This window comes from Salvelinus fontinalis, chromosome 17 (genome assembly GCF_029448725.1).
Source record: "Salvelinus fontinalis isolate EN_2023a chromosome 17, ASM2944872v1, whole genome shotgun sequence".
Lineage (NCBI taxonomy): Eukaryota > Metazoa > Chordata > Actinopteri > Salmoniformes > Salmonidae > Salvelinus > Salvelinus fontinalis.
Window position 1 is genome coordinate 33,583,321 of NC_074681.1, and position 26,403 is coordinate 33,609,723.

The 26,403-nt window shown below is 43.3% G+C and overlaps 1 protein-coding gene across 3 annotated transcripts in view; it reads right to left on the reverse strand.

Moving 5' to 3' along the window:
* Nucleotides 1–26,403, reverse strand: part of LOC129814182 (ephrin type-B receptor 1) — a 309,241-nt gene that overhangs the window by 94,909 nt on the left and 187,929 nt on the right. For all 3 annotated transcript variants that reach the window (XM_055867082.1, XM_055867084.1, XM_055867083.1), the window contains exon 4: nt 8,751–8,906. In XM_055867082.1, the coding sequence (XP_055723057.1) occupies nt 8,751–8,906 (156 nt within the window). The remainder of the gene's footprint in view (nt 1–8,750; nt 8,907–26,403) is intronic.

The window sequence follows — 26,403 nt, forward strand, 5'->3', positions numbered from 1 at the left end:
GTCAAGTTGGAGAGTGGTGCTATTCTTGAGGGAGCACTGAAAAACCTGGAGAGCTAAGGTGAACTTGAGGAATGTTCAGACCCTCAAGGCAGACAAGGATGCCACACTTGGGGAGCGTTCAAAGTCTCAAGGTGCAAGTGGGTTCTATTCTTGAGGGGGAATTCAAAGCATCGACATGGAGAGGGCTGACTCACTTGGAACGGGCATTCAAGACTTGAAAGAGAAGCGGCATGTTGATGTTGCACTAGGGGAGCGTTCAAGGTCTCAAGGCGGAAGAGAAACCCTGCAGAGCAGATGGCTTGACATACATATACAGTTAAAGTCGGAAGTTTACATACACTTAGGTTGGAGTCATTAAAACTAGTTTTTCAACCACTCCACAAATTTCATGTTAACAAACTATAGTTTGGCAAGTCGGTTAGGACATCTACTTTGTGCATGACACAAGTAATTTTTCCAACAATTGTTTACAGACAGATTATTTCACTTATAATTCACTGTATCACATTTCCAATGGGTCAGAAGTTTACATACACGAAGTTGACTGTGCCTTTAAACAGCTTGAAAAATTCAAGAAAAGGATGTCATGGCTTTAGAAGCTTCTGATAGGCTAATTGACATAATTTGAGTCAATTGGAGGTGTATCTGTGGATGTATTTCAAGGCCTACCTTCAAACTCAGTGCCTCTTTGCTTGACATCATGGGAAAATCAAAAGAAATCAGCCTAGACCTCCACAAATCTGGTTCCTCCTTAGGAGAAATTTCCAAACACCTGAAGGTACCATGTTCATCTGTACAAACAATAGTGCGCAAGAATAAACGCCATGGGACCACGCAGCCGTCATACCGCTGAAGAAGGAGAAGCATTCTGTCTCCTAGAGATGAACGTACTTTGGTGCGAAAAGTGCAAATCAATCCCAGAACAACAGCAAAGGACCTTGTGACGATGCTGGAGGAAACAGGTACAAAAGTATCTATATCCACAGTAAAATGAGTCTTATATTTACATAACCTGAAAGGCCGCTCAGCAAGGAAGAAACCACTGCTCCAAAACCGCCATAAAAGTACTTTTTGGAGAAATGTCCTCTGGTCTGACGAAACAAAAATAGAACTGTTTGGCCATAATGACCATCGTTATGTTTGGAGGTGTCGTGTCTTTGACTATGCCAGATTAATTGCTATGACATGCTATTCTATAAAAGAATTTCTCCGTAATTAATATTACCTGATTGAACTAATCATGTAAATGTTAATTAACTAGAGGGGGACACCACGAAAGAATATTTATAGAGCTGTTATCTTTCGAATAAACTCTTAAAGATTTAGTAAGATTTTAAATCCATAACAGTCACATTAATCGTCATTTTATTCAGTCTCATCTGAAAGTTGTAAATTCTTGATTATCTGCAAGAATCCTGGCTAACAAGTTGAATCAGCAATATAAAATTGGGTTTAATTATTTATTTACTAAATACCTAACTAATCACACAGAATCACACATACACAATGAAATCATAACTTGATCACAAATTACGTCACAGAAAAACGTCCCTGGCGGGCGGAAAAGATATGACAGCTTGTTACACAAAGAAAAGGGGCGGGATTTTAGTGAAAGAGCGGGAGACTGGAACAGAGACGAAGCTGTGCTATAGTAAATACAGTATCTTATGCATTCTAAATTACCGCCCATTTGAAGAAGAAAATGCAATAAATATTTACTCTGAGCTGCGCTTCAGTAGGTTGGTGGTAGATGGACCGTGTCGCCAACCCGAGTCCTCTGTCCTTTGAAGAATGTCTCTGGTGCCTTACTGGATACGTTGGAGGAACGTTGTGTGGGTTGGGTGCAGGAACGTCCTTCCTAACCTGCGTTTAGCTGTTGCTAACTCAACGGCTAGGAGATATCACTTCTGTAGTGAATATGAGTTCAAAGTTCGTACCATTCACAATCAAAGTCCATGCTGCTGTTGGCTTAGTTCTGTAGTTATTATCTGAACCATTCTGACACCGGACCGTCATCCTAGTGTACCCGGAACAGAAAGTTATATTCTTGTCCATGGCTTTTATAGTGGAGGGAGAGGGGTGTGTCTGAAAAGTTTATAACCCATGCCTCTTCACAGGGGCGGGCCACTGTGAGCAGAGGAACACTTATGAAAGTCCAGATCTCTCATTTGGAAGCTAAAATTATATTTCACCTCTTCACAAATAATGTCATATTCAAACATTTGAATTAAACAACAATACCATGTGAATCCGATATCTCTGACATTTAGACTTTCCACAGTAGAGTTTATGTCATTCTATCATTGATGAGAATGTGTCAGAGGGCAACCGAACTGACATAATATACCTTAAAAACCTGTTGGGGATGGGGGCGCTGTTTAGACTATTTATGCTAATTGGGTAATTTTTGAAACGGCTTCCCACAAAATCCTTGATCGTACAATATGCATATTATTATTATTATTGGATAGAAAACATTCTATAGTTTCTATAGGAGTTGAAATTTTGTCTCTAAGTGGAACAGAGCCCATTCTACAGCAATTTCCCTGACATGGAGTCAGATTTGAGAAATGTTGGCCACTGTTCTGAAGTCAGTTAAAAGGGCACTGTTATTGCTATGACTATACGGACACTTCTTACGTCTTCCCCTGGATGCCTTTACGTGATGACGATTCCAATGGGGTCGATTGCGCGTTCACAGGCCCTATAAATTAAAAAACCCTGTAGCTAGCAAGTCTTTCCTTGGTGCGTAACGCGCGTGCTGGACACCGACCCGCTCCTGTTCCAAGCGTTAGTTTAGCCTGTTATATTTCTCCGGTCATCTTTTCACTCGTTATAGGAGTTAAAAACATCATAAGGTAGTTAATTTAAAGCGTTTTATAGCAATTTATATCCGTTTAGTGCGATTTTGGGACATTTATTTTTGAAACGATGTGAATAGCCGGGCACGCTTTTCAGTTCATCCCGAACGCAGTTGGCATTTCCACATGGCAAGAGGACAGCTTTCCACCAAAAGACGATTACTCCCAAGAAAGGATCCTTTGCCCAAGATACTGATGGAAGAACAGCTCAAGGTAGGACATTTTTATTATGATAAATCGTGTTTCTGTCGAAACATTTTAGTGGCTTAGGACGCCATGTTTTTTGACGTAGCTTCGCTTGGCGCAAACTGTATTGAAAAGTAAGGATAAATTAAAAAATGTAATTCCGCAATTGTATTAAGAATTAAATTGTCTATCAATCCCTGTCCACCCTATATTTTTTAGTCACGTTTATGAGTATTTATGTATAAGAGTAGATCACTGTCTAAGTGGCGCAAGGACATTTTCTGACCAGCTTGTCTACATTTCACATTGTCTAACCATGATTTTGGTGGCTAAATATAAACATTTGCGATCAAACTCTATATGGATTGTGTAATATGATGTTACAGGAGTGTCATCGGAAGAATTCTGAGAAGGTTAGTGAAAAAATTAATATCTTTTGGCGATGTTGACTTTTATCGCTCACTTTGGCTAGAATCAATGCTGGGCTGCTATGTGCTATGTGCTATGCTAATATAACGATTTATTGTGTTTTCGCTGTAAGACACTTAGAAAATCTGAAATATTGTCTGTATTCACAGGATCTGTGTCTTTCGATTCGTGTATGCTGTGTATTTTTACGAAATGTTTGATGATTAGTAAGTAGGTAAACACGTTGCTCTAAGTAGTTTTTCTATTCCATTTGTGACGGTGGGTGCAATTGTAACCTATAACATCTACCTGAAATATGCACTTTTTTCTAACAAAACCTATCCCATACCATAAATATGTTATCAGACTGTCATCTAATGAGTTTTTTTGTTGGTTAGGGGCTATAAATATCTTAGTTTAGCCGAATTGGTGATGGCTACTGGTGTTGGTGGACAAATAAAAGATGGTGGATTATGCTAATGTGTTTTTAAGTAATAGATGTACATCTTTACATATTGTGTCTTCCCTGTAAAACATTTTAAAAATCGGACATGTTGACTGGATTCACAAGATCTGTGTCTTTCATTAGCTGTATTGGACTGTAATGTGTGAAAGTTAAATATTTAAAAAAAAAATTTTTTTTGAATTTCGCGGCACTGGTTTTTCAGTGGGGGGGGGGGGGGGTGTGCCGCTAGCGGCACGCTGATCCTAGACAGGTTAAGTACCACCGCATATGTTCAGTTGGTCGGATTACCAGAATATAGTTCATTTCCCCCAACTTCTGATGTTACCCAGAATCTCTATGTTAACCCATGGGTTTCCTTATGTCACATCAGTTATAGTAGGGAGAGAAAAAAAGGGGGAAAGAGGTATTTATGACTGTCATAAACCTACCCACAGGCCAACGTCATGACAGAGGGAAAAAGGAGGAGGCTTGCAAGCCGAAGAACACCATCCCAACCGTGAAGCACGGGGGTGGCAGCATGTTGTGGCGGTGCTTTGCTGCAGGAGGAACTGGTGCACTTCACAAAATAGATGGCAAGAGGATGGAAAATTATGTGGATATATTGAAGCAACATCTCAAGACTTCAGTCAGGAAGCTAAATGGGTCTTCCAAATAGACAACCCCGTGGACAACCCCCACGACCCCAAGCATAATTCCACAGTTGTGGCAAAAGGGCTTAAAGACAACAAAGTCAATGTATTTGAGTGGCCATCACAAAGCCCTGACCTCAATCCTATAGAAAATGTGTGGGGAGAACTGAAAAAGCGTGTGCGAGCAAAGAGGCCTACAAACCTGACTCAGTTACACCAGCTCTGTCAAGAGGAATGGGCCAAAATTCACCCAACTTATTGTGGGAAGCTTGTCGAAGGCTACCTGAAACTTTTGACTCAAGTTAAACAATTTAAAGGCAATGTTACCAAATACTAATTGTGTCTATGTTAACTTCTGACCCACTGGGAATGTGATGAAAAAAATAAAAGCTGAAATAAATAATTCTCTCTACTATTATTCTTACATTTCCCAATCTTAACTTCACTAGGGTAGGGGCAGCATTCGGAATATTTGATGAAAAGCATGCCCAAATTAAATTGCCTGCTACTCTGGCCCAGAAGCTAGGATATGCATATAATTAGTAGATTTGGATAGAAAACACTCTAAAGTTTCCAAAACTGTAAAAATAATGTCTGTAAGTATAACAGAACTGATATGGCAGGCGAAAACCTGAGGAACCTTCCAACCTGGAAGTACTATTATTTTGAAAGGCTGTTTTTCCATTGAAAGACTATCCACCATACAAACATTTAGGACCCAGTTCACGAGCTCTATGGCTCCCTCTACACGTGACCCGTCTTTAGGCATTGTTTCAGGATTTTACTCTGAAAAATGAGGGAGATACAGCACTTTAACTTCTACTTGCACACAATCCCAGATCCGGGAGCACCCCCATCAGTAAAAAAGCTGACTAGCATAGCCTAGCATAGCGTCACAAGTAAATACTAGCATCTAAATATCATTAAATCACAAATCCAAGACACCAGATGAAAGATACACATCTTGTGAATCCAGCCATCATTTCTGTTTTTTAAATGTGTTACAGAGAAGACACAATATGTCAATCTATTAGCTAACCACGATAGCACAAGACACAACTTTTTTTTCCCACCATTTTTTTCCTGCATAGGTAGCTATCACAATTTCGACCAAATAAAGATATAAATAGCCACTAACCAAGAAACAACTTAAATGAGAGGACAGTGGACATTTCCAGACATGAACCAAGCACGTGATCGGGAGCGCCCCTTTCTTGTTTCTCCTTTTCTATTGACGAAGCTTTTGTCCGGTTGAAATATTATTGATTATTCATGACAAAAACAAACTGAGGATTGATTTTAAACATCGTTTGACATGTTTCTACGAACTTCTATTGTACTTTTAAAAAACTTTTTGTCTGGACTTAGTGCCCGCGCCTTGTGCATTCGGACTACTGGACTAAACGTGCGAACACAAAGTAGGTTTTTGGTCATAAAGAGGGACATTATCGAACAAAACTAACATTTATTGTCTAACATGGAGACCTGGGAGTGCCACCAGATGAACATCATCAAAGGTAAGTGATTCATTTTAATGCTATTTCTGACTTTTGTGACACCTTTCCTTAGTTGGAAAATGGCTGTATGGGTTTCTGTGGCTAGGCGCTGACCTAACATAATCGCAAACTGTGCTTTCGCTGTAAAGCCTTTTTGAAATCTGACACAGTGGTTGCATTAAGGAGAAGTTGATCTTTATTTATACTGAGTTTAAATGTATTTCGCTAAGGTGTATGTAAACTTCTGACTTCAACTGTAGCTACAGTATGCTTCCACAGAAACACAGACTGGTAGCACTAGCCAGACCAGAGGAACAGAACTGGACACTACACCGTGTCTCTGAAACAATTAGCTAAGGCTCCATGAAATATCAAGATATAATTTTAAAAAACATTCCCAGACTAATACTGTAACTCTAGTGCTGCTCTATAGTGAGGAGTATGGAGAACCATGAATAAGATCCTCCATTAGGGCCAGTGTGTGTGTGTGTGTGTGTGTGTGTGTGTGTGTGTGTGTGTGTGTGTGTGTGTGTGTGTGTGTGTGTGTGTGTGTGTGTGTGTGTGTGTGTGTGTGTGTGTGTGTGTGTGTGTGTGTGTGTGTGTGTCGGTGTGTGTCGGTGTGTGTGTGTGCGTGCGTGCGTGCGTGCGTTCAGGGCTTCAGTGTTCTTCTCTGAAATAATTGCGTGTCAATGGGGACTTGTGATGAGCTTAGCGTATTGTTTTCATGTCTTAAGGTAAGTATGAGGGCATGAACAGGCTTATTGGCTATCCGCTGTACTGTATGTGAGGAGGCTAGTTGGTGTGTCTGCTGTGTCTATCAGTATAACGAGGACTGTGGTCTACACTAGGGGAAGATGGATTCATGTACTGCACACTACAGTACTGAAGTCGTAAACAGTGTGTAACAGAGTTAGAGTAGGAACAGTTCCATAAAGATGCTCACTGGTGCAGGGCATGTCTAGCGGTACAGAGTTAGAGTAGAAGCAGTACCATAAGGATACTCACTGGTGCAGGGCATGTCTAGCGGTACAGAGTTAGAGTAGGAACAGTACCATAAAGATGCTCACTGGTGCAGGGCATGTCTAGCTGTACAGAGTTAGAGTAGAAGCAGTACCATAAAGATACTCACTGGTGCAGGGCATGTCTAGCGGTACAGAGTTAGAGTAGAAGCAGTACCATAAGGATACTCACTGGTGCAGGGCATGTCTAGCGGTACAGAGTTAGAGTAGGAACAGTACCATAAAGATGCTCACTGGTGCAGGGCATGTCTAGCGGTACAGAGTTATAGTAGGAACAGTACCATAAAGATACTCACTGGTGCAGGGCATGTCTAGCGGTACAGAGTTAGAGTAGAAGCAGTACCATAAAGATGCTCACTGGTGCAGAGCCTGTCTAGCTGTACAGAGTTAGAGTAGAAGCAGTACCATAAAGATACTCACTGGTGCAGGGCATGTCTAGCTGTACAGCGTTAGAGTAGAAGCAGTACCATAAAGATGCTCACTGGTGCAGGGCATGTCTAGCTGTACAGAGTTAGAGTAGAAGCAGTACCTTAACCTGTTGAGGATGGGGGCGCTGTTGAGACTATTTATGCTAATCGTGTAATTTTTGAAACGGCTTCCCACAAAATCCTTGATCGTACAATATGCATATTATTATTATTATTGGATAGAAGAGCTACATTTCACATTGTCTAACCATGATTTTGGTGGCTAAATATAAACATTTTCGATCAAACTCTATATGGATTGTGTAATATGATGTTACAGGAGTGTCATCTGAAGAATTCTGAGAAGGTTAGTGAAAAAATTAATATATTTTGGCGATGTTGACTTTTATCGCTCACTTTGGCTAGAATCAATGCTGGGCTGCTATGTGCTATGTGCTATGCTAATATAACGATTTATTGTGTTTTCGCTGTAAGACACTTAGAAAATCTGAAATATTGTCTGTATTCACAGGATCTGTGTCTTTCGATTCGTGTATGCTGTGTATTTTTACGAAATATTTGATGATTAGTAAGTAGGTAAACACGTTGCTCTAAGTAGTTTTTCTATTCCATTTGTGACGGTGGGTGCAATTGTAACCTATGCCATCTACCTGAAATATGCACTTTTTTCTAACAAAACCTCTCCCATACCATAAATATGTTGTCAGACTGTCATCTAATGAGTTTTTTTCTTGGTTAGGGGCTATAAATATCTTAGTTTAGCCGAATTGGTGATAGCTACTGGTGTTGGTGGACAAATAAAAGATGGTGGATTATGCTAATGTGTTTTTAGGTAATAGATGTACATCTTTACATATTGTGTCTTCCCTGTAAAACATTTTAAAAATCGGACATGTTGACTGGATTCACAAGATCTGTGTCTTTCATTAGCTGTATTGGACTTTAATGTGTGAAAGTTAAATATTTTAAAAAAATATTTTTTTTGAATTTCGCGGCACTGGTTTTTCAGTGGGGGTGGGGGGGGAGTGCCGCTAGCGGCACACTCATCCTAGACAGGATAAGGATACTCACTGGTGCCGGGCATGTCTAGCTGTACAGAGTTAGAGTAGAAGCAGTACCATAAAGATACTCACTGGTGCAGGGCATGTCTAGCTGTACAGAGTTAGAGTAGAAGCAGTACCATAAGGATACTCACTGGTGCCGGGCATGTCTAGCTGTACAGAGTTAGAGTAGAAGCAGTACCATAAAGATACTCACTGGTGCAGGGCATGTCAGGCTGGTCCATGTCACCGCGGTAGTAACCATTGCGGCAGATGCAGATAGTAGCGGCCTCGGCTGCAGAGCGGCTGTTGGAGGGGCACTGCAGACACAGGCCTGGACCCTGGGTTGACTTGAATGTCCCTGGGGGGCAGGCTACAGGGGGAGAGAAGGACAAAACAACATTAGTTATTACTATAATGCAAAGTATTTAGGCCTAGGGCTAAACATGTACACAGTACACTGCCTTGCATCCTGGCTTGACTTGAGGCGCTGGCTTACATAGTGGGAGAGGGGACAAAATACATCAAAAGACACATTAGATAATGCCAAAGCCAAATAGCAATTTTCTGTTTATCATTGTACGCGCGATAGAAGGGCACAATATATCGTCTCCGTCTTTCCCTTTCTTTCTCTTTCACACTGCCCTCCCTCCCTCCTTCCCTCTAACCGTCCCTTCAACCAAATCTCTCATCCCATCCCTCTGTCTTACTTTATTATAAGTGACTACATCCAGCCCCATTGATTTCCACAGTGATAACTCCCCCTCCTTCAGCAATAGCAGTAGCAGATTCATTCCACTATGTTCTCTAATGTAAAGGGAAGGCTGGGGAATGGGGAAAGAGGAAGGACAAAGATGATTGTGCCTGATATGACTGCGTCCCTAAGCTCAGGCAATAACCACATCCATTTCGCAATCCTGCAGGAACAAAATGATGGGAAAAAAGAGGGATCTCTCTCCTCCAAAGAGAGGGATTTTACAGGCTATAATAACTGTGATGAATGCCTAATATTTTAGCTAGCTTCCTCATAGGGTTTAAGAGGGGCTACAACCCGAGAATAACTAGGTCTATAAGTGTATCAGGACAAGCCACTCACTTTCTCCATCGGTGGTTATGTTCTGGAGTGAAACCGTGTCATGGCTTGGCTGTGGGTGGGAAATGTGGGGTGCGCTTTTGCGACTTGCCCAATGACAGCACATTCAATCCTTCTGATACGACCGTTTTGATACAGGACTTCACCGTATAAAGTAGGAGTGAGGATTGGTCTTCAATATACAAATATAACACTGAGGTCAAATTTGATGGGAATGGGGGAAGAACAGACAGGTAGAATGCCCAATTTTTACCTACAGGTTTTTAATGTGTAAAAAAAGTCTGGACCCCACAAGATAAAACCAGGGCCCGCAGTCACGCCACATTGCAGGAAAAGGACAAACGTCAAGCCCTACCACTACAGTAGTATGCGAATCCCTGCAGAGGGACAAATAGAGAGTTACTCCCTACTGTAATGAGTGGGGAGCTATCGCTCCACACCGTCTCAGAATGAACAGAATGAACAATCAGGAAAGAATGCAGAGCGGAGGGCAGCTGAAACCTTTGGACCTTTATATCAACAGCCTTTTAAGATTTAATTAAATATTCTACGCTTCATTAATATAAGAACAGAGAAGAAGGGTTTTGAGGCGAGCGTCTGGTTTATGGCGCCGTTAAATAGGCAGGTTTCACTTTTTTACGAGTCCTCCCTCCTGTTCAACTGGCAACTCTAATGGGCTGTTAGACTAGGGCTATGAGATAGGGAGGGAAGGAGAGAGAGAGAGAGAGAGACCGAGTCATAGAGTTGCTACAGTGGAAGGCCTACTTTCCACAGAGCCAGAATGTCCTCAAGGGAGACAGAGACAGAGAGAAAAGAGAGAGAAAGAAGTAGAGAGAGACGGAGAGAGAAAGAGAGAGAGAGAAACAGAAAGAGAGAGACACTCCAACAGTATCGTCAGTGGTGTTATACCCCAGACCGTGAGATATAGCCCAGCTCCAACAGTGTTCCTTACAAACACAGAGGAGGCTAACACACTGACCTGATGTCTGGTCACACAGCACACAGTGACACATCCCAACAGCCATCAAGCCCCGTACCACCAACTATCATAAAACACACACAGGCTGCCCACATCGACCACAAACGCCCAGTAACACATTAGAAACACCCAATAAAGAAAGTAGCGAGCGGTAAAAGATAGAAACAACCACTACCGACATATGCTCCTAACATGAGCACTACTAGCAGTTCAGTTCCCCCTGGCGAAATAGGTTTCTAACCTCAAGGGTATTTTCCTGGTCAAATAAAGGTTCAGTAGAGAATAGTGCTGTGTAGGCTATGTGGAGGCGTAGGGAAGAGTGTAACCATTCAATAAAATGCATTATGCTGCATTGGCTTCCACACTGAGAGGTTCAATCTGGTGAATGCACTATAAACAGGAGTGTGGAAACTCGTAACAATTAGACAGGCCATATGGGGAATTATAAATCCCAGCTGGGCCATCCCTTTATAAACCAATAACCCTTTAAAGAACAAAACACTTAGTTACCACACAGATCCACAGCCATTACTAGGAGGGAAAGGAGGAATAATGATATGTCGCTCGTCATCTTTTAATATGTCTATTAAAGTGGTCATGAGAGTCATAGAGTGGACACATGACTGGACACCACGCACTCAATAAACTCATTTCGCCGACCATCACGAAAGGGCCCACAAAAGTCCCATGTGTGTTTAATGAGGTGTTAACAGGGTATGTATGTGTGAGTGGCCTCGGTCTGTATTGACAGACAGCAGCCTAGGGCCAGATAAACAGAAAGACGAGAGCAGAGGAGGAGAGTAGAGAAAGAGGCGAGGAAGACTGGAGGGGAGGCTGTGTGCAGAATTAGCTCTTTAGGTCAACAACGCTACGGTGGTGCCCCCAGGCAAACATGCATATACATACAGTACCGACTCAAACACGTAAACACATACACACATACTTAGATCCTCACACAAATGCATACATACACACAGACACACACACAAACAGATCCTCATACCCACACACAAACACACACAGACAGCACAGACCCCGTTAAATCAATTCTACTTCCACATTTTACGCCAATTGTCTAGTGTCTGTTCAACAGGACGTGGGTTAATTTCATTCTCCTCCTGGTCTACCTGCCAAGATGATGGGGTCAGCACGCACGCGCAAACACACATACACACTCACACGCAGACAGACACAAACACACACACACTCACACACAAACACACACACACATGAAAGAGAAAGACCGCCTCTGTCTGTATCACTCTGCTCTGCATCCGAGCTGAGCCTTTTTCTAATCGACCTTGCATATTATGTGCATGAAGCTACCGCATTAAAGCCATTAATTAACTACTAGCTGCTCTGCTGCACAGGGCTGTCAGAGAGAGAGAGAGAGAGAGAGAGAGAGAGAGAGAGAGAGAGAGAGAGAGAGAGAGAGAGAGAGAGAGAGAGAGAGAAGAGAGAGAGAGAGGAGAGAGAGAGAGAGAGAGAGAGAGAGAGAGGAGAGAGAGGAGAGAGAGAGAGAGAGAGAGAGAGAGAGAGAGAGAGAGAGAGAGAGAGAGAGAGGAGAGAGAGAGAGAGAGAGAGAGAGAGAGAGAGAGAGAGAGAGAGAGAGAAGGGAGAAGAGAGAGAGAGAGGCGAGGAGAGACGAGAGAGAGAGGAGAGAGAGAGAGAGAGAGAGAGAGAGAGTGAGAGAGAGAGAGAGAGACGAGAGAGGATGAGAAGGAGGTGACGAGAGAGAGAGAGAGAGAGAGAGAATGTGAAATGTTGCAAAAACCTCAGAGGCCTCGTTCTAAACCCCACAGAGGAGGTTGGTTGGGTCAAACTCATTGCGATTGGTTCGCGGCCCACACTCTTCACTGATTTATGAATATTTGGTTTGGAGGATGCCAGGTGTTCTCTCCCCTCAAAAGGAGAACCAACAGTACAGTGCCAGGATAAAGGAGTAGAGAGATGCATGTGCGGGTTTTCAGGAACACATAGAGATAAAGTATTAGATCAAACAGTAATTAGTCTCCCCTCAGTGAGGGGGTAACCTAGCACTGAACTGAAAACACAATATTATCCTGTTTCATGTGGTCTCTGTTGGGGCCCCTGTCTTTCACAACACATCTGTCTTACTTTTTCTCCCATTTCTCTTCCTACCCTGACTCATTCTCTCGCTTTCCGTTTTCTGCATGCTTCTCCTCTCACTTCTCTCTTTCTTACTTTGTCTTCTCTCTTTCATCTCCCCTTGAGCCACATGTACTTATCACAGACATCATCTTGGTCTGCCGCTGTCCCTCTCTTTCCCCTCTCCAACTCTCGCTTTACAGCCTTCACCTCTCTCTCTCTTGCTCTCTCGCTCTCCCCCTCTATCTCTCTCTGCCAGACAGTTTGGTGTCAAAGCAGAGGGTTGACATAGTCCGCTGTGGTTCGCTGACCACTGATGACTATCGGACAGCCCTGGCCTAATGTCACAGTCGGCGTGGTGACCAAAGGAGACGAGAGCTCATCTTGTCTTATATTGCCTCACTCACCAGCAGAAACACCCCACACCCAGTTCCACCATAATCTCTCTGTGTCCACACCACAGAACCACAACTGAAATGAATCAGAGCACAATAGTTAAAAAAAAAAATGTTTTTATCATAACACATGGCTTGACTGAGAAGCTGTCCCCATCTAAGCGATTTAATGAAAGAGTAGCCCAACAATAACCTGGCATTAGAAGACAGCGTGACAGGATCCAACCGTAAATCAAGCCAATGCATAGTAATAGTAGACACTTCCATTGAGTCAAAACGTCTGTGGTAGGAGAAGACTGTAAAGAAAAAATCTATGACCAAGATATTACCACGGACTACACAAATACAGAGGCTAGGAGAGCACAGAGTAAGTGCTGTGGGTTTAGAGAATACAGAACATATTCTATATAATAAACTGCAAACTCCAGGCCATACATCATAGATAGATCCACATTGGCAACGTGTCTGTGCTTCGAATGTATAGCCCATTGCGTTAAAATGTATATGGCCCATAAGATTCCAAATGTAATTAGAAACCTGGGCTTTATAGGGCAAGTGTGGAAGGAATTATATCAGGTTCTCATGACTGCATTACCAGGTGTGTGTGCGATAAAAGAAAATGGTATCCCATGAACACCTTTGGCAAAGGATTATATGGATAATATGGTCAATCTGATGTGTGTTAAAATGGGTTTTATAACTGTGTTGAATAAAATGGGTGAGTCCTCTGGAGTGTCCCTAAGGTGTGTCACAGGGTTCATATCATATCATATCATATCATATCATATTGACCTATTTGAAGCAGATATATCTGGGGGACTATATTGGGTGACTGACATTGACAATGCAAAACCTAGATTGAATTATAAAAATAAGTGCTGTAATGTGGTAATGGTAGGGCCTGGAGTTGTTCCTCACCAGTCCTAGTTAAAAACAACTCCTGGCCCAATAGGCAAGAGCCATCACTTCTCACTGGAGGACAGTGGACATAAACATATTGACATTCAGAGAAGGTTAGAGGGAGAGAAGTCACCTTGAATTACCCTTATGAATAACTCTTATCACCCGAAACACACCCTTAACCTTTAACCCCGCACCTATCTATCACACGGGATGGAGCTCAGTCTGTAGAACCATGCCCCCCCCCCCCCACACACACACACACACACACACACACACACACACACACACACACACACATACACACACACGCACACGCACACACACACGTAAGACCCTCTTCTCTGTAGCTATGAGGCTTTGAGTTGAGGTAGTTAGATGAATATGTTTGCCAAAGACGATGACAAAATGTGGCGGAAACTGCAAAATACAGAAAAGTAAAGTCAATCAAAAGCGGAGTTCATTTGTATTCACTCTCTTCCTCTTCATCTTTGTTCATTTGCAAGTCAGTAAGGCATGTAATGAGCTTCTTCTTTTTCAAAACCAGGTGTTCATTGGCTGAAGAATTACACAAAGAGAACTGTAAAAAAGGACAATGCCATTGTTCAAAGCAGAAAGTGCCTTTGAGAGAGAATATTTTCATCACCAGCACAACAGAATTCCCTCTCAAGAGACTGAAAAGACTTGGCATGGGTCCTCAGATCCTCAAAATGTTCTACAGCTGCACCATCCACAGCATCCTGACTGGTTGCATCACTGCCTGGTATGGCAACTGCTCGGACTCCGACCGCAAAGCACTACAGTGGGTAGTGCGTATGGCCCAGTAAATCACTGGGGCCAAGCTTCCTGCCATCCAGGACCTATGTACCAGGCGGTGTCAGAGAAATGCCCAAAAAATTGCCATGGACTCCAGCCACCCTAGTCATAGACTGTTCTGCCTGCTACCGCACGGCAAGTGGTACCGGAGCGCCAAGTCTAGGTCAAAAAGGCTTCTTAACAGCTGCTACCCAGACTATTTGCCCCCACCCTACATTTTTACGCTGCTGCTACTCTGTTTATTACCCATGCATAGTTACTCTACCTCTACCTACATGTACATATTACCTCAATTACCTCGACTAACTTGTAAGTAAGCATTTCACTGTAAGGTCTACACCTGTTGTATTCGGCGCTTGTGACAAATAAAATTGTATTTGATTTGATTTGAAATCCTCAGAGTCAGAGAAACTATTTAGATGGGAATTGAGAGTTCAAAGTGCACGGGATGACATCATTTGGCAGTGCACTATCGTTGTGAGGACGGGACCCTGCGGGCCACAGCTGCTGGATCAGGGGGTGGACAAAGAGCCCTTGGTTAGGGGTGTGTCTCCTGAACCTCTGCACCCCTCTGTCAGCAGGATGGAAAGAATTTAGAGAGAAATAAAATAATGGAAGGTTGAGACATGGGGCGTTTTCTGAATGAATAAAGGGAGGATTGAAAGACTCTGGTCTGAAGCGCTACTAGTCTGCTCACCAAAGCTCTCCGCTGAGGAGTTGAATAGTCCCTATCCTGAAAGCCCACTGGTCTGGTCATTAATCATGTCTATTCTGTCTTTCATCGGCCAGTGCTGTATATTCTCTACTCTGTACTAAACACACAACGTCTCCACAACATCTCCACAATACGTGATGCAGTCCCTATTCCACCTTTCTGCACTAAAAAGATACAATCTCCACATAACACTCAGCAAACAAATACAAGCTCGAACTCAACATACCAGAAGCCCAATAACGTTCCTCTTCACAAACTATACACCTAGCCATTATCAGCTCCCTACATCAAACCCACTACGGTCCAATCAGGGAGAGAGAGATGTCGAGAGAGACGATGAGAGAGTTGGAGAGTGACAGTCTTCTATACTGCTCCAGACTGCCTCTCTCTGTGTGTCATGTCATGTCTGGCTGTATTCAATAGAGGGCACCCCAGCAGCTACAGGACAACATTTCCAGCTTTATTGACACAAAAGAACATTACTGTGTGAACTCTGTTGCTCATTAGTGTGTATTATAACACGGCAGAACAAACCCAGGTAATCAACAAAGCTAACAGATAGTCAATAAGGATTTTCCTTTTCATTTATACATTAGGGTATAAGAGAAGAGAGGAGTTATATGTGAGTAGGAGCATGTTCACTGACACACAGACACACAGGATGACAAAGCCCACGCCCTATGGGCAGGCTGTCACCATGGCAACGCCACAGCCGGTGTTTCTCTGTCCAGTACCGGCGGTTAAGCTCCTCTTTGAACGGCCGGCCAATGACAGACGTGCCGACTACGGGGAAATATGCCCTACCAGCAGGGCGAAAAGGGAGTCTGTGTGTGTATGTGCAAGTGTGAACGTGTGCACGTGCGTGTGTGTTTGTGTGTGTTCTGTTCGTTCATTCGTGCATGCTTTTGTGAGTGTGCGTGACCAGACGTCTGTGTGTTTGCACAACATCAAGGGACCCATATCAGCTTTTAACTCCCACTCCCCCTTATAACCAGAGAGCCATGGCACTTGGCACAGTCGTATCGCGATTGGCACACACGACCAGGTCCATTTTATTTCCAGGAAGATAGTGCTTGGTGCAAAGCCTAAAGAGAGAGGGCCAGAGCAAAGTGGACCGTAACAGCATTGGTATTCATCGGTATTCATTGGTATTCCAGCAGTGTCCGATGCCACTCCAGCCCTGGCAAAGAGGATAGAGAAGCAGATAACCCCCCCTACACAGTAATCAGACCCAAACTACAGTAGGAACGAATGCTCCTTTTATTTCTGGTGTCTACTGCCAGAAGTAGAGAAGAGGCGAGGAGAAGGGAGAGGAGAGAGGGGAGGAGAGAGGCGGAAAGGAGTGGAGAGGAGATGGGAGAGGAGAGGAGAAGAGGGTTAGGTAAGGAGAGGGGAGAGGAGGAGAGAAGAAGAGAGGAGGAGAGGAGAGGGGGAGAGGAGGAGATGGGAGAGGAGAGGAGACGGGAGAGGAGAGGAGAAAAGGAGAGGAAAGGAGGAGAAGAGACGGGAGAGGAGAGGAGGAGAGGAGAGGGGAGAAAAGGCAGTCATACAGTATACTGATAAACTCTAAACCTCCTATCCATCTGCACTCACAGATGGACAAGATCAATAGAAAGCAGATTTCATCCCCACATACCCATTCCAAAAGCATTTTTAACTTCTGCCTCAGTTTCACAGTACAGCCCTAACACTCTCCATCAACTTTGCCTGTGAAAGTGATTTGTTGAATATACACTGCTCAAAAAAATAAAGGGAACACTTAAACAACACAATGTATCTCCAAGTCAATCACACTTCTGTGAAATCAAACTGTCCACTTAGGAAGCAACACTGATTGACAATAAATTTCACATGCTGTTGTGCAAATGGAATAGACAAAAGGTGGAAATTATAGGCAATTAGCAAGACACCCCCCAAAACAGGAGTGATTCTGCAGGTGGTGATCACAGACCACTTCTCAGTTCCTATGCTTCCTGGCTGATGTTTTGGTCACTTTTGAATGCTGGCGGTGCTCTCACTCTAGTGGTAGCATGAGACGGAGTCTACAACCCACACAAGTGGCTCAGGTAGTGCAGTTCATCCAGGATGGCACATCAATGCGAGCTGTGGCAAAAAGGTTTGCTGTGTCTGTCAGCGTAGTGTCCAGAGCATGGAGGCACTACCAGGAGACAGGCCAGTACATCAGGAGACATGGAGGAGGCCGTAGGAGGGCAACAACCCAGCAGCAGGACCGCTACCTCCGCCTTTGTGCAAGGAGGTGCACTGCCAGCGCCCTGCAAAATGACCTCCAGCAGGCCACAAATGTGCATGTGTCTGCTCAAACGGTTCAGAAACAGACTCCATGAGGGTGGTGTGAGGGCCCGACGTCCACATGTGGGGGTTGTGCTTACAGCCCAACACCGTGCAGGACGTTTGGCATTTGCCAGAGAACACCAAGATTGGCAAATTCGCCACTGGCGCCCTGTGCTCTTCACAGATGAAAGCAGGTTCACACTGAGCACATGAGCATGTGACAGACGTGACAGAGTCTGGAGACGCTGTGGAGAACGTTCTGCTGCCTGCAACATCCTCCAGCATGACCGGTTTGGCGATGGGTCAGTCATGGTGTGGGGTGGCATTTCTTTGTGGGGCCGCACAGCCCTCCATGTGCTCGACAGAGGTAGCCTGACTGCCAATAGGTACCGAGATGAGATCCTCAGACCCCTTGTCAGACCATATGCTGACACATGCACATTTGTGGCCTGCTGGAGGTCATTTTGCAGGGCTCTGGCAGTGCACCTCCTTGCACAAAGGCGGAAGTAGCGGTCCTGCTGCTGGGTTGTTGCCCTCCTACGGCCTCCTCCACGTCTCCTGATGTACTGGCCTGTCTCCTGGTAGCGCCTCCATGCTCTGGACACTACGCTGACAGACACAGCAAACCTTTTTTGCCACAGCTCGCATTGATGTGCCATCCTGGATGAACTGCACTACCTGAGCCACTTGTGTGGGTTGTAGACTCCGTCTCATGCTACCACTAGAGTGAGAGCACCGCCGGCATTCAAAAGTGACCAAAACATCAGCCAGGAAGCATAGGAACTGAGAAGTGGTCTGTGGTCACCACCTGCAGAATCACTCCTTTTTTGGGGGTGTCTTGCTAATTGCCTATAATTTCCACCTTTTGTCTATTCCATTTGCACAACAGCATGTGAAATTTATTGTCAATCAGTGTTGCTTCCTAAGTGGACAGTTTGATTTCACAGAAGTGTGATTGACTTGGAGATACATTGTGTTGTTTAAGTGTTCCCTTTATTTTTTTGAGCAGTGTATATAACCAAACCAAACCTGGGTTCAAATACTATTTGAAATAATTTCAAATACAAAAACCAGGCTTGCTTGAGCTTGCTTGGTGCAATGGAACCAATAGAATATTTGAAAAACTACAAACACCTCCCCCCTGCCTGCACGAAGACTAACGCAAATGTTATAGATTTCAAATAAAATGTGATACAAGTCTGTATCAACCAGTGGATCTTGCGACGGGTATACATAGATGACCAGTTTATAGAGGAGTATAGAGTGCAGTGATGTGTCCTAGAAGGAGCATTGGTGGCAAATGGCTGAATGGTAAAGAACATCTAGCCGCTCGAGAGCACCCTTGCCTGCCGATCTATAATTTAAGTCTTCGTAATTGCTACTGTAGAAAGGCATGACAACAACAAAAAAGACTTGATACAAGACTGTAAGATTATATAATAAAACTAACAGCAATAGACCCTGTCAATTACCCATAATACCTTTAGATTTCATCATGTGAGGGGAGTAAAGTATACGATAAATAGCTTTTCCCTTCTTCTTCCAGAGGCCATTAGGCCCTTACTCTTCTTCTCCTTCATCTGTCTCCGCACTTGTCTCTTTTAAAAAGGCCTCAGCTCATTAACTTCATGGATAGATCAATTAATCGTTAGCAGTTAGACAAAGCTGCCTACTCGTGCCCTTTTTTCTCTACCGCCTCACTGAGCTTCTCTTGAACAACGATGTCTTTGACGTTTACCACGCTTTCTTTTCACTGCTGATCATTCTAATACAGAGAATCAATTTAATGAATAAATCAATGACAAAAAGCTCTGACGAAGGCCGCGAGGCCGATACGTAAGCTTATTAAATATCGGTGATGCTATCAAGAGCAGTGTGCGGTTTCCTTTTTCCTTTATAATGAATAAATCAGTGACAAAATCACCTTGTGGAGGGAATCGAAGGAAAGAAGGGTGCCACTTAATGTGGAAGTATATATCGTCAATATATCACAGATAAGGGTCTCTCGTGCTTTATAATGCTGCATGACTGCATATAAAGTGCTTATAATATGTTTATAAGGCACAATGAAGTGCCTGTAGCTGTGAAAATACCTGTCACTTCGAGCACTGTAAGCAAACATGTCATTCCGCCAACGGCAAGATAGAGACGCAAAGAACAACAAAGGAAATGCGGGGGTAAGTGCCGTGAAAACCCTACTCTTCACGTAATTAGAGTTGTTCGGCGCCTGTACGATCAAAGGAAACATTTTGCTTTTGAAATGCTTTGATTAAACAAAGCACAAAGACTTTTCATGTTGAATAACGCGGTAAACAGAACTAGTTTACTGAATACAGGCCAGTGTTAGGGTGGTGTCCTTATTGGTTAGACAAGAAGCTCAAGACAGATCAATAGTAATGCACACCCGAAATGTAGCACCTGAGATGTACATTTGTTGTAAATCGCTTTTCCTTAATGTGATATTCGGTAATCATTCCAATATAAAACATTGTAATGCATGCATCATAATGAATTATACCTAGGTGCTTTAAGTAAAATTCCTTCAAGCATGGACTGTGTTTCTGACAAAAATTCACTAGTTGAACTAAACATTGAACTATGACTAAGCTTAATAAAATAAAGTCAGGGAGCAGCAAAATAGCACATGGACATTATACTCTCTTCTCAAAGTCGACCGTCATGGGCCACTCGGGAGGAGGTGACACGTCTCCTACCCATAATCCACCATCACATGTCAGAGGGCTTTCTGGGCTCTGGGATATGTTCACACTCGACAGAGAGGCTGTCAGCCAGATATGAGGAGGGAGTGAGTGAGGAAAAGAAAAAAGAAGCAGAGGTCTGTTAATCATAATTTTCTTTACATGTCTCTGAGGCTGTAGTAGACACAACCCCCAGTATCAGAAAGCAGCCACTCTCAGCCACTCTCATCTTGAGATATTACTCAGGGAGTCTCCATAGGGACTCAGGTATTGTCACACTTCTATCTTTAGCAGTACCTTAGAGAGAGTCACCCATGACCTCACCTGCCTTCACAACAGAAACATGAAATGATTGATGACGTCAATGATGATATAATTTATGATAGCGTCTAGCTTTCATAGTATGACTCAGCTAAGATGTCATGGCCTTCAAGGAGCTTCATCATATGTCTGACACAGATCTAGGATTAGCTTTCCCTAGCCAAATCCTAACCACAACCAATAGGGTCAAAACCCTCAAACCTACCTTAGACCAATTGAGTGGAGAGACAAGCCCACACAGCGGGGTGATAAATGTATCACACACACACACACACACACACACACACACACACACACACACACACACACACACACACACACACACACACACACACACACACACACACACACACACACACACACACACACACACACACACACACACACACACACACACAGGAAGACCTCGCGTGTCACTTTCGGTCAGGGTATGAAGGGTTGAGGTACCCACTGAGGCATCACCCTGCTACACCCACATTACCCACTACAGCACTCCATCTCCCAGAGAGAGACATACAGAGAGAGAGACAGCGAGAGAGACAAGGAGAGAGAGAGGGACATAAAGAGAGAGAGACAAAGAGACAGAAAGAGAGACAGAGAGACAGCTAGTGAGACAGCTAGTGAGACAGCTAGTGAGACAGAAAGAGAGACAGAAAGAGAGACAGAAAGAGAGACAGAAAGAGAGACAGAGCGAGAGACAGAGCGAGAGACAGAGCGAGAGACAGAGCGAGAGACAGAGCGAGAGACAGAGCGAGAGAGAGACAGAGCGAGAGAGCGAGAGAGCGAGAGAGCGAGAGAGCGAGAGAGCGAGAGAGCGCGAGAGAGAGAGAGAGAGAGAGAGAGAGAGAGAGAGCGAGAGAGAGAGAGAGAGAGCGAGAGCGAGAGCGAGAGCGAGAGCGAGAGAGAGAGCGAGCGAGAGAGAAGATGGGATACATAGAGAGGGTGGAAGATGGAGGGGTTGAGGAGAGAGAGAGGGGGAGAAGCACAGAGCAAAAGAGAGAGAGATATAAAGAAGGAGAGAGATATAAAGAAGGAGAAAGGGAGCAGGAGAGAGAGAGATAAAAAAGAGAAAAAACAACAAGCTCAGAGATGATCTCTCCTCTTTGCATCCTCTGCAGCAGCAGTGTCCCAGTCGTTGCTCATTGAATGCTAAGTGACAGCTATGTTACTATTTCCAATTCCAAGCCTGTCACACAGCAATGGGGGAATCTAACATGCAGAATAATAAATGCTGTCGCAGATGAATCTGCATCCGTCCTGTTTAAATTGAACAGGCACTCCTAGGTCTGTGGCGGTCATGACATTTTGTCAGCCGGTGATTGTCAAGCAAATAACTGCCGGTCTCACGGTAATTGACCGTTAATTAACATAAACACGTTTAGCATCTCCTGGCTTCCACGCATAACCTACAAGCCACTGATGTGGACATCTCAATAAATCTATTTAATATAGCCTACACCATCACAATAAATCCATAAATTATTTTAGACAGGTCTAAATAAACATGATGTGAAGAAAATGTAGTCTATTTCAGGAGAACAGAATAGCATACTCTGAGTTGTCCTTATGTTAGGTCCTGATCTGGCTATGCCATATGGCTGTGGGCTACACTAGTTCAGTTAACAGGCATGATTTGCTTAGAATTATGTGGAATTATTTTATAGTGGGAAGAATACAATTCAACAAAGTTGAATTAAATAGAAAGGATATTTTCTCCAAACGATTTTCCGAGGGACTGTGCACAGGTCATAGGTCCTCCTACAGTATATGTTTAATTTAGAGTTACTGTATTTATGCAACTTTAGTTGTGATACAAACCTTAGACTATATGTTTAGATTTTGTATATATTTTATACATACAGGATGTGACTCTAAGCTCTGTTCGGTTTTGTTTTTTTGCGCAGGCTGCACACACTTCATCAGTCTCTCAATATATGATAAGCACTTGAAAATATTCTCACCCATCAGACTATTCTGTATTTAATCTGACCTTTACATATAGCTTACTAATAGATTTGTATAATTACTTTGATTAGAATGGCCCACAAAAAAATAAAAAAACATGTCATACGTAGCCTGCAATCGAATAACGGATGGAGGTTACGTGCAGTTCAGTGTTTAATATGCAAGGATAGGCGGCGCATAAATGAGGCTAGGGGAAGCTTTTTCTGAAGTAAATTGAAATATATGTGTAAAATTAGTTTTGATTTAGAATGGGCTATTATCATGCACCTGTCAGAACAGGGGCAGGGGAAAATAATACATATCATCTATGCACTCAAGTAGCGAATGGAGGACGCTTTTCCCTTGGTTCATTTTCATGCCAGTCAGGTAGGCTACTCCTGTTGTAAAGCAAAGCAATGTGCTAAATATTAGGTCACTCGAGAAAAAAATATTGTAGGTCTAGCCTGTAGAAAGCTGATGGGATCCTCCTATTTTTAATAGAGGCCATCAAAACTCTGTTTTCTCACCCAATTGCATAGCCTATAGAAGATTTGCGCAACATGAGCTCATGGGCTCTCGTGAAGTGTTTCATTTGATTTTCGATACATTTGCAATGATGTCAGAGTGATTGGTGGGACAATAGAGTGCTGAGTACCAGACCATTAGCGACTGTCCGTTAGCAAGTTTGGTAGGCTACTAATGACCATCAGCGGCACCGGGGTTCAGTTTTGGAGAAGCCTAGTTACCGTGACTAAACGGTCACGTGGAATATGACTCATGACCGCGGGTGTGGCGGTAATAAAGTCACCGTAACAGCCCCAGGCAGTCCTGGTCTACTTACTCTCTGTCTGCTTAGGGATGGATGGCTGTGCTTATTACAACGGCACTGCTCCGAGGAATCGAAAGAGACGGTTTCTGGTTGGAGTCCTTGCTTGTTTACTTGTTTGAGGGAGTTAGAGGAAAAGGCATGGCAGGCATTTTATCGTGTGTGTGTGCGTGCGTGCGTGCGTGCGTGTGTGTGTGTGTGTGTGTGCGTGTGTGTGTGTGTGAGAGTGACAGATACACAAAGATAGAGAGAGAGAGAGACACACAAGGAGAGAGCGAGATAGACATATATACAAAGACAGATAGGGAGAGAGAGAGAGAGACAGACAGACAGAGAGAGAGAGAGAGAGACACCAGCCCCTGTGACATTGTACACTTTGTTGAAAGACATAGAGAGTTGGGCCAGGAGAGGATTAAAACTGGGCAACACAATAGAGCCAAAACAGACAACAAAATAAAGGAAATACAAGTAAAATATATAAATTCTAAACAAGGCTCAATGGCCTGTGTGTACATTACCAGATGGACAGGTCAGAAGTTATTCACATGGGACTTGATTCTCCTAGGGGTAAAGATAACAAAACAGACTAACACTATCTGTGTCTTAGGGAAAATACGTTTTGATAGGGCCGGGCACAGTAGCAACGGTCATACAAATCGTTAAAAGGTTTTAAAAACAATTATAATAAATGCAACAGTTGGACAATGTATTAGGATGCTCCAAACTATTTCAATGTTTTAATGAGTCAGGCATTGATTGAATAATAGTACATAAAACATTTTACTGACACGGACAGAAAATACATTGAGGTTCAGGGATTATTGTGGGAGTTCAGATATTCCATTCATTGTAAAATGTCACCGTTTTTTCTTATAATGCAGTCATACAGTATATATATATATTTTTTGAACTGTATCAGGTATTTCTTTTATATATTTTGTTAAAATAAAGAAATGTGTAGGTACCTAATTTGCATAAATACAATGGGTGTATTTGCATAAGGAATACTTTAACACAAAGGGGTGTAATAGGGCTGCATCCACAAAAACCTCCTCTGTCTAGACCTACCTGCACTCACCTGCACTGTCTAGACTGCCTCATTATTTACTGTTGTTGTCACCTTCTGTTGCATAAGTCAGCAAATGTGTCAATAGCATGATACCCTCAGATAACAAATCAACACGCTTTGCTCTAGATTACACCTATCTATACTTTACTTTGTTTGCGAGATCAGACATATTATCGTTATAATCTGAGTGTACATTTTTGGGAAGATGCTTTCATTTCAGCGCAACTAATTTGCAAACATCCCACTGGGCACACAGGTTGAATCCACATCATTTCAATGAAATTGCCTTGAACCAACACGGAATAGAAGTTGAATTGACGTCTGTGGGATTTCAACTGTAGCAAATTATAACTTTTTTCAAAACCCATCAAAATAAAGTTCTCTTTCTTCCCTTTCTTGATGTAAATGTCGAGATTATGTTTTCAATCCCAGACGGAGCTTAAGCACTCTTATAGATGCTACGGAAAGACAATGTATTCCATTGAGTCATTTCAGCCATTACTGAGAGGTGTTTGACAGGTCATTAAAAACATTTACGCGGTCGTAACATTAATGGGAAAAAACAAGGCACAAGCAAGAGTACGAAAGAGTCGCAGGAGTAAAATGAAAGCAATCAATCCACGGAGATTTAAGTGACAAGTGGATTCTGCATCCCTCAAACAAAGGAAATAGACGGCAGAAAAAGACAGATCCTCAGGTGGGCGGGACATGCACGTTGCTGAATGAATGGTGAATGTGTATTTGCGTGTGAGTTGTTATGTTAGTGTGTGTGTTTGTATGTGTTCAAAGTTAATGAATGTATAAGGAATGTATAAGTATGTTTGTATAAGAATATACACTACATGACGAAAAGCATGTGGACACCTGCTGGTTGTGCATCTCATTCCAAAATCACAGGCATTAAAATGGAGTTGGTCCCCCCTTTACTGCTATAACAGCCTCCACTCTTCTGGGAAGGCTTTCCACTAGATGTTGGAACATTGCTGCGGGGACTTGCTTCCATTCAGCCACAAGAGCATTAGTGAGGCCGGGCACTGATGTTGGGCGATTAGTCAGCATTTTAATTAATCCCAAAGGTGTTTGATGGGGTTGAGGTCAAGGCTCTATGCAGGCCAGTCAAGTTCTTGCAACCCGATCTCGACAAACCATTTCTGTATGGACCTCGCTTTGTGCACGGGGGCATTGTCATGCTGAAACAGGAAAGGACCTTCCCCAAACTGTTGCCACAAAGTTGGAAGCACAGAATCGTCTTGAATATCATTGTATGCTGTTACATTACGATTTCCCTTCAATGGAACTAAAGGGTCTAGTCCGAACCATGAAAAACAGATCATTATTCCTCCTCCACCATACTTTACAGTTGGCGCTATGCATTGGGGCAGGTAGCGTTGTCCTGGCATCCGCCAAACCAAGATTCGTCCGTCGGACTGCCAGATGGCACTCACATTAACATCTGCTAACCATGTGTATGTGACAAACAAAATTTGATTTGATTTGAAGCATGACTCATCACTCCAGAGAACGCCACTGCTCCAGAGTCTGATGGCGGGACGCTTTACACCTCTCCAGCCGACGCTTGGCATTGCACATGGTGATCTTAAGCTTGTGTGCGTGCGGCTGCTCAGCCATGGAAACCCATTTCATGAATCTCCTGAGGAATAGTTATTGTGCTGACGTTGCTTCCAGAGGCAGTTTGGAACGCGCTACACGCT